This window comes from Solanum pennellii, chromosome 9 (genome assembly GCF_001406875.1).
Source record: "Solanum pennellii chromosome 9, SPENNV200".
NCBI classification, from domain to species: domain Eukaryota; kingdom Viridiplantae; phylum Streptophyta; class Magnoliopsida; order Solanales; family Solanaceae; genus Solanum; species Solanum pennellii.
This window is the reverse complement of record NC_028645.1, coordinates 74,890,107-74,899,265: the sequence shown is the minus strand read 5'-3', so window position 1 is coordinate 74,899,265 and position 9,159 is coordinate 74,890,107. Positions and strand designations below refer to the sequence as shown.

General features: G+C 33.7%; 1 protein-coding gene across 3 annotated transcripts; it reads left to right on the top strand.

The window, feature by feature from the left end:
• The first annotated feature begins 2,670 nt into the window (after positions 1 to 2,670).
• LOC107029411 (type I inositol polyphosphate 5-phosphatase 4) lies at positions 2,671 to 7,171 on the top strand. Of its 3 annotated transcripts, none has more exons than XM_015230815.2 (14): positions 2,671 to 3,202; positions 3,280 to 3,367; positions 3,775 to 3,843; positions 4,014 to 4,101; positions 4,204 to 4,308; positions 4,400 to 5,027; positions 5,109 to 5,302; positions 5,459 to 5,567; positions 5,682 to 5,830; positions 5,963 to 6,234; positions 6,324 to 6,399; positions 6,480 to 6,558; positions 6,725 to 6,901; positions 7,029 to 7,171. In XM_015230815.2, the coding sequence occupies exons 1-10, from the start codon at positions 3,173 to 3,175 to the stop codon at positions 6,183 to 6,185; spliced, it is 1,683 nt and encodes a 560-aa protein (XP_015086301.1). In that variant the 5' UTR covers positions 2,671 to 3,172; the 3' UTR covers positions 6,186 to 6,234; positions 6,324 to 6,399; positions 6,480 to 6,558; positions 6,725 to 6,901; positions 7,029 to 7,171. The 3 variants fall into 3 exon arrangements, with proteins under 3 accessions (XP_015086301.1, XP_015086299.1, XP_027775253.1); XM_015230813.2 differs by having other exon boundaries at positions 6,318 to 6,399; XM_027919452.1 differs by having other exon boundaries at positions 6,318 to 6,399; positions 6,712 to 6,901.
• Positions 7,172 to 9,159: the final 1,988 nt, after the last annotated feature.

Below are 9,159 nucleotides of genomic sequence, written 5' to 3'. Positions count from 1 at the left end.
GACACAAAAGAAAAAACATTGAAAATCACTTAGAAACAAGGTGACAAACCAAATAAATCATGCAGTTGAGTTCACAAGTTACATCTTGCTAAAAAAACAAACACTTTTACATTGTAGAATAACCAAGTGTAAAAGTAGGATATCAAACTCTAAGTCGAGGACTTTATATACAGATTGATATAAATATAATTATTTAATTTACTATCGGGTTATCGGTTAACCCGTTAAGAAAAAACTTCAAACCGTTAAGAATCGATAACCCGATGACAAAAAAATCAAAATCGTTATCAAAACCACTAAATCAATAACTCAATACTATAAACCAATAACTTTTTTATTAGTTTGACTTATCGATTTCGATTCGATTTTGAACAGTCCTAACGAGAAGAGACGTCTTCAATTTATAGAGTTTCAAGTTTCTCCTCTAAGGAAGGAATAAACCATGATAATATTTTATCTTTTTCTTTTATAAAAAAATAAAATTCAAATAAAATTAGAGTAAAATCGTAATAGAAAATGTGACAAATATTTTATGGGGGTATCTACACTTTATATTAAGCAAAATATTTAAATGTAGTTATGATAAAAATAGTCCTATATAATATAGTTATAATAAATTGATGAATAATGGGATAAAGTAGTTATGGTGGAAGAGTAGACCTGTCCATGCTACAAGGAAGATCCTCAACGTGCTTAACTTCTTTTTTGTTCAACTATGACTTTATCTTTGGCTATTTATTTGGGACCTCTTCATTCTTTAATTTCACTATCATTTGCAAATTTCCCATGATTTTAATACGATGGAGACTCACATATTGTTCAAGATTTGCAACAGTTAATCATATCCAACTACTTTTAATCATATTCATCTTTTTTTTAATAAGAGGACTAAAAAGTAAAAGAACTAACTGATTGACTAAAAAAGATTTTGTGTATCTTTTTTTTTTTTTATAATTGTCGTGTATGGATCAGCTTACAGATACATTGATTTATTTTTTGGGATATTTGTCTACAACCCCCACCAACATTCTTAGTAGGACTTGTGAGAAGAAATTACGTAACTATTGTTTGGCTATAAATTTTTAAATATTTTTGGCAAGTCATTTTATCATGCATTTGTATAGATTTTGAGAGAAATATTTGATGTTTTTTTTTAAAGAATATGATTTATACTCATAAGTTCTACAATAATTACTAAGAATATTCATATGTTTGTATTATCTTTTTATGATAAACATTGTTTCATGAAAATTCATGAACCTTAATTTATACTCGAAAAACTATTATTACTACTTATTAATTGAAAGTGACTCCGAAGAACAAACTCGGAATCATTAACCTTTCTCTCTTTACTAAGATTATGGTCAATACTTAGTAAACTCAAAATTAAAACTTTATCGTATTCTATCAACTTTATATAACGCATAATTTTATATTTAGTAGAAAAGTTAAAATATAAGTTACCCATGCTGTCACTTAACATATATAAGTGTAATTTAAGATTATCAAATGGCTTAAATTGGACAAAAATAAATTACTTAAAATTGATGGACCACTTTGACAAAAAATCATCTAAATTACCGAGTCCATGCATCTAATGACAAGAAAAAAAGAACAGAAAAAACTTGGAATTATATCAATGAAATGTTTAAAGAACAAAGACCCTAATATAGGGACAAATGCCTTTGCTTCTCAAGACACAAAGTTTAGTTTTAGCCAATACATACCCCCCTCTGGTTTTGTTAAACAAAGCAACAAACCAACACATTGTTCTTTTGTGTTGAGTTTAACTTAAACCAAGTTAGAGAGAGAAAAAAAAATACATTCTTCAATTTTCCTAAAACCCAAAAAACAACATGGGAGACTCAAAACAATTCTCATATTACCATCAAAGAAAATTAAAAGAAGTTAGCTAGTTCAAAACCCAATAAAGAGCCCATTTCGTAGCAGAAACAAAATCTGAATTTTCATTAAAAGAGTTAAAATATGAAGAAGTAAGCACACAAAGAAATTGAAAAGGGTTCAGCACCTACTAAATTTTTTTAATAATATATAAACAACGTAAATTTCTATCAAAGGTGATTCGGAGAATAAAAAAACCCTATCTTAGCTCCTCAAAACCCAATGAAGAGCCCTTTTCGTATAAGTAACAGAAACAAATATTGAAGGGTATATAACATCTACTATATAAATACATAAGCAATAATTTTAATAATAAATAAACAACTAAATTTTCTGCCAAAGGTTATTCAGATAAAAAAAAATCTATCTTACCTCCTCCACGACTCAATAAGGAGCCCCTTTCATATCAGTAACATAATCAAAATTTTCATTAAGAGAATCAAAATATGAAGAGGTTAACATACAAAGAAATCGACCTAGATTTAACATTTACTATATATACATAAAAAAAAGCGTAAACCATACATAAAACAACATAATTTTTCGTAAAACATTATTGAGACAAAACTCCTCAATCCTACCCGACTCTGTCCCGTCTAAAATAACTATTTTAACTCATATATATATATAGGAGTACCTCATATTTCACTCCAACTAAAAATTTTGTTTTTAACGTGAGCTATTTTTTCTTACTGTTTTTTCCCGGGCACTTTTATTGGATTTATATTAAAGTGAGAAGACTGGTATTTTTTTGTTTTTGTTGCTCCCCTGCACTTTATTCCCCTTCAAATTTGCCTTGTCAAAACCAGAACGAGGTATACAAAATACAACATTTTACTTAGTCCCCACAAACACCCTCTGCTTCTTCTTCTCTCTCTTTCTCTAACATTTTCTTCTTCCATGGTTCTTGAATCAAACAGTCATTAATTCTGGTTTTCCCCCCTTTGAAGTTCCTTTATGCTTTGCATACAATGCACACCAACTGTCACATCTTCCTTATCCAGAATTATTTTCTTTTCATTACTTATGGGGCCTATTTGACTATAATCTCCTAAATGTTCTTTGTTTTTTTTGTTTCAAGATTGCTCCTTTTTGTTCATTCTTGATCTTTTAACTCATACCCAACAACCCCATTTCATTGAATTCAAAAGAAAATCCCAAAGTTGAGTGATTCTTGGAGAAATTTGTTTTGATTCTTGATCTCATTCAAAGATTCGATCTTTATTCCGTACAATTACTGGGCATTCTTTTCGTATGAAGTTCTGAAACAATGAGAGATGAAAGCTCTAAGAAAACCAAGGTTTGTTTTTTCAAGAATGTGAAACTATTTTTTTTTGTTCCTAAATTTACCTTTTGTGTTTTTTTTTTTTGATGAAGCTCTCCTGGCCTAAGAGTCTGGTGAAGAAATGGTTTAATATCAAGAGCAAAGCTGAGGATTTTCAAGCTGATGATATTGTCTCTGGAGGTAATTGAATCAGTCTTTACTTTTGAAGGGTTAAATCTAAAAATTGCATTTTGAGTTTGAGGTTCTTGGAGTATTTACTTTGTAATTAATTAACAAGTAAAGTAATGGAGGTTTAATTAAAGTTAAACTTTCACTGACTGTAATTGTCTTGGTTGATTGGTTGGTTGATTCTGCAATAATTACTGCATGTTTTTGTATAGTAGTCTTTGGAATCTGATAAGTCTGCCATTTTCATGTGCTTCTTTGAGATCTATTCTTTGTTTTGTTGTTTTCTGAAATTTGGTTGCCTGTTATTTTCCTAGGTTTTAGATTGTGTTTTCTTGCTTCATTTTTCAAAAATATGTGAGTTATATGTTGTAACAGCTAAATGGCACAGCTTTAACCACTTTATGTCCATGCTTTTTCAGGTGTTGATGATGAATGGAGGAACAACTTATCAGAGAGGCAGGCATCCACTATTAAGAAAAGCAAAACAGGTTCAGTAGAATTACCCTTTGGACCACAACACTCTTCGAACCACTTGTTTTTGTTCAACATAAGCAAGGAATCAATGATTTTATTTTCCTCTTTTTGCTGGTTGGCGAACCGCCTTCTGATTCGTATATTTTGTGTTTTTGTTTCTGTTTATTTGAAAAAAAACTTGTAGATAAGTCAAGTAGAAGGAATGCTGATCGTTTTCATCGAAGTAAGATTGACCTTGACACTTCAGAAGTTACAGATGTGAATAACTACAGGTGAGTTTTTTTTTTTTTTTTGATCTGTTCAGTTTTATTGAGAGGTGTATTTTTATGAAGTATGCATATCTCAGGATGTATGTTTATTTGTTTCCTGCACAGGGTCTTTGTAGCAACATGGAATGTGGCTGGAAAATCTCCACCTAGTAATTTAAGTCTTGATGATTGGCTTCATACCTCACCTCCTGCGGACATCTATGTTCTGGGGTGAGTAACAACCGATTAATCATCATGTTAAGATCAATACTTTTATGTTGAGAATGATTATACTTATGAGACTTATTTGGTGAGTTGTTAGGTTTCAAGAAATTGTTCCTTTGAATGCTGGTAATGTTTTGGGGACAGAAGATAATGGCCCAGCTAGAAAATGGCTAGCACTCATTCGAAAAACTCTGAACAGTCTTCCCGGAGCAAGTGGAGGTTATCGTACGCCCTCTCCAGTTCCTAATCCTGTTGTTGAGCTAGATGCTGACTTTGAGGGATCGGTAAGAGAAGAAGCCCCATCTTTCTTCCACCGCCGCTCATTTCAGACGCTAAGCCGTAGCATGAGAGCAATGGAGACTGAAATGTCAATGCCACGGGCTCAACTTGATCGGCGATTTAGTGTTTGTGATAGAGGTGTCTTTGGGGGAAGGCCAAGTGATTATGACCCATATGCGCAATGGGGTGGTTCTTCTGATGATGAAAATTGTCCAGATGATTATTCACCGGTTACAACCCACTATTCCCCAATTTCGTACAGTGGTTCCATCACTTTAGAGGACAGAGACAGACAGCCATCGAAATCAAGATATTGTCTCGTCGCGAGTAAGCAAATGGTTGGAATATTTCTTACTATTTGGATTAGAAGTGATCTAAGGGACGATGTTCGCAACCTGAAAGTATCTTGTGTTGGCAGAGGATTGATGGGTTATCTTGGGAACAAGGTATTTACCTTCTACTGTATCTTGTAAAAGCTTTAATTGCCTGCATATGTGCAGAAGCGCTAATCCCCACTGTATTTGCAGGGCTCAATCTCGGTTAGCATGTCTCTGCACCAAACAAGCTTCTGCTTCATTTGTAGTCATTTAACATCTGGACAGAAAGAGGGAGATGAGCTACGGAGAAACTCTGATGTCTTGGAGATTCTAAAGAAAACAAGGTTTCCGAGGGTTCATGGCATTGGGGATGACAACTCTCCTCAAACAATCCTCGAGCATGAGTAAAGCCCTTGCTTATATCTTCTAAAATCAACATTGATTTTTAATATTGACCATAGTCTACCTGACCTGATATTTGTATTTAAGATGATGGTCATTGCTCTGAAGTTGGTTCTTGTCTTGTTTTATGTCCTAACTTTGGTTTTGCGCTTTTGAAGTCGGATTATATGGCTTGGGGATTTGAACTATCGGATTGCCTTGTCTTACCGAACTGCCAAGGCACTGGTGGAGATGCGCAATTGGAGGGTGCTGTTAGAAAATGATCAGGTATGTTATTCATATTCCACAGGCACTTTTATTCTTTCCTTCATTTTCTTATTTATCAAATTTTGAAGTCGCACACCAAATCATCAATTTTAACCTTTGTCTTTTTTGTCACAGCTACGGATAGAGCAGATGATGGGACGTGTTTTTAATGGATGGAGTGAAGGAAGAATATACTTCCCTCCGACATACAAGTACTCAAGTAATTCAGATAGATATGCAGGAGAGGACACACATCCAAAAGAGAAACGAAGAACCCCTGCTTGGTAATCCTTCTAACAATAATACACTGTGTTTTTATGTGCATTATGCACAAATTCCCTCCTTCCGCACGGTTATACATATTTTTGTTCATGATACATAGTTGGACATCTAAAACTTCTTGCTTGTGAGTGAAGGTGTGATCGCATATTATGGTATGGTCAAGGCCTATATCAAATATCTTATGTTCGTGGAGAGTCCAGATTCTCGGATCATAGACCAGTTTATAGTATACTCTTGGCTGAGGTCGAGTCCATCAACCGCCATCGCATAAAGAAAAATTTGAGTTGTGCTAGCTCTAGGGTTGAAGTTGAAGAGTTATTGCCCCCTTCATATGGATATGGTGGATATTATTACTAAGAATACAGATCCTCAATGAAGAATCCTATCCACAGAACTCCATATTCAGGTATGCTTCTGTATTCGGGATTCTGATTGTTAGATTTCATGACAAATATTTTCCATTAGCTAACATAACTACTCTTTCTGAAGCCGCAGATGCCTTTTGGTAAGGAAGTCAAGCCTTAGAGTTTTGGACTTTATTCTGCAAACTCTAGAGGAAAATTCTTAGCAAGTGAGTTTGTTTAACTGAGTTGACATGGAGATAAATTTTCGTTTTAGTACTTAAAACTGAAGCTCAACTCTGCTGAACAGGACACTGCAAAATGAGAGGACTTCAGAAGGGATAATTTTGCTAATATGATATATCTGCAGTTCTTCTGCCAGGAGTCAGGTAAAACCTCACACCGGATCTTGCTGAGATAATGTTACATTTGTGCTGGCGCATGAGTGTAATATATAACTGATCAATGCAGTCGTGTCAGTAGCATGAGTAATGGAAAGAACTTATTTTCAACTTTGAAGAATCCTAGGCTAATTTGCTTAGAAAATAATTTCAGGAGCGGAGCAGAGCAGAGCAGTTCTGCCAGATATAATGTGGTTTACAGACAAACAAGAAGTAATTACGCAAAGATTCAGAACTGTTAGAAATGATGAGACCGGTCTCTTATCCCAAAATGCAGCATCGGTCAATTGTCATAGCTCTTAATACAAGGATATGGTTATATATATATCAGGTGATGATTATGTAACAAAAAATGAACGTAATACACGATCAATATGATTCAATAGTTCTCAATATTTTGATTCACAATCAAAAGACCTTTATCGTTATTCATTCTCTCCCAATTCATTTTCATACAGGTGACACACAGAGAGAAACTCTTGAGAAGGTGCTATGGCTAAGCAAAGAATTCGCTCCGATGCAAATCAACTTTCTCAAGGTTCTTCATCTCTTTTGAGGACTAAAAGGAACACACCCTGATACAAAAAATGATGAAAGTTGATGCATTGAGCCCTTCCACTCTTTATTTTCTTGTGGAGCTTTATGTTCTATTTGGAGAAAAAGAAACTTTAGTTTGTGCTCATTGTCACAGACAAATAAGATATGTTGTTTTGGGGGTGGGGGGGGGGAAGGGGGTAGTGGGCATCAAACACCAATGACATTACTGAAAAGTAAAAAAATTTCCTGAAAAGAAAAAGGAATCACAGTTTGCTTGGATGCTTATTGTTGTTGCTCTACATATCTTTTTACTGTTCTCTTTTTTTTATTTCTTTGTTCAATATTCATGAGTTTGTATGTTTGTGGATTGTCCTGAGTAAGGCAAAAGGGTAGCAAGTGTTGATTACAACTTAAAAACAAAGTACTATTGAAATTCTGTGGAAAGCACAAAGCAGAAGTACACTTGTGCTTTCTCTCACATATATGCATTTATTGTCAGCTTCTTTATTGGAATGCCATCATATAAAGGAATGCAGCAGTAATTACATATGGAATTGGAGCACTCTAAATTGACATGTCCATGCTCTCTATAAATCTTTGGTTTCCACTTCCTATTAGAACCGCGTGATCATCTCATTTAAACACTTAGACTATTAGAAACAACATTCTTCTATATAAGTACTTAATTATGCCTTTGGCAAATCATTTAAGTCAGTGCTGGAGTCAGAATTTTCTATACGAAGTAAACACACGAAAAAGCCAAGTGTGGATTCAACATCTATTTTATAATACATAGAATCATTTTAATCTTGTATATAGTGTAATTTTCTAGCTGACTCACATGCGAACTTGATTTCTTTTTATAGACTAAAAACATGGCTGTGAGACTTGAACCGTCAGGAGTATTATCTATTCTGATACCATGTTGAAGTGTTTCTACTGATTCTTTATTGTCATATGTTAACTCAATTTTGTTAACTCTAGAAAATAGGTTTATTGAAGGGAGAATGGAAACCTAAATAGTGGGAGTAGATGTTTAATGTTATCTTTAACTTTACTTAAATTTTCTTACTTTAATATATATTTGGATCATTCTTTGTTTGAATGTGTTAAGAGTAGTGTATGGGAATCCTTACAAAAAGCCAAGGTCCATTTCATGCAGAGACCGCACGTCACATTTTAGTCAATTTTCACTTTGCATGGGAAATTGTGAATTCTCATCTCTTTTCTTGTTTTTTTTTTTGTCTTAATGAGTCAAAGTTTCTTTTTAGAAGACAACGATAAAATATTTAGAAAGATTGTTTCTGAAAAATCTCAGTTTAGATTCCATTATATTAAGAGAGATGAGGACTAACAAACACGTCAAAATATTGTAAGAACTAAATTCATATAATTTAAGAGACATTTTCGTCAATTTTTATTGTTTCAATAACATTCCTATTTTTTCAAATATGTTTGTAGATGTGGCGGAGTGATAAGTGTATTCCTTCATTTTAAATTTAAATTCTTAAGTTTGAGCCTTGAAAAGAATAAACCTTATTTTTTGTATTACTAAAAAACACTATTTTTTATTGAAATTTTCTAATGAGAAATGTCATATGACTATTTCTAAAGATATTTTGTTTTGAATCGGTGAGAAAAAAATATGAGAAACTTACAGAAATTTCATTAATATAAGAGTTAATTGTTGAGATACGTTTTAATTTGCAATACCATGAATCTTATCAAATTTTGGTGCGCTTAGATACATCTAGATACATAACTGTAACGACCTGTTTAGTCGTTTTGAGCAGCAGATTTATTTCTGGAAAAACTGGCTAAGATTACGGACATCACGACGGACCGTCATAGGCACGACGGCCCGTCACAGATGTCTCGTTTCAGCATACTTAGAATTCTGAAATTGGGTACTGAAAATCGACTCTCTGTAATCGGTGACGGACCTGCAGGACGTGCCGTCACATCCACGACGAGCCGTCGTAAGCTCCCGTTGCAAAACACTTCAACTCTTGAGAAATTGGTACGGGAAACGAGTCTCTGACCGTCAGGACG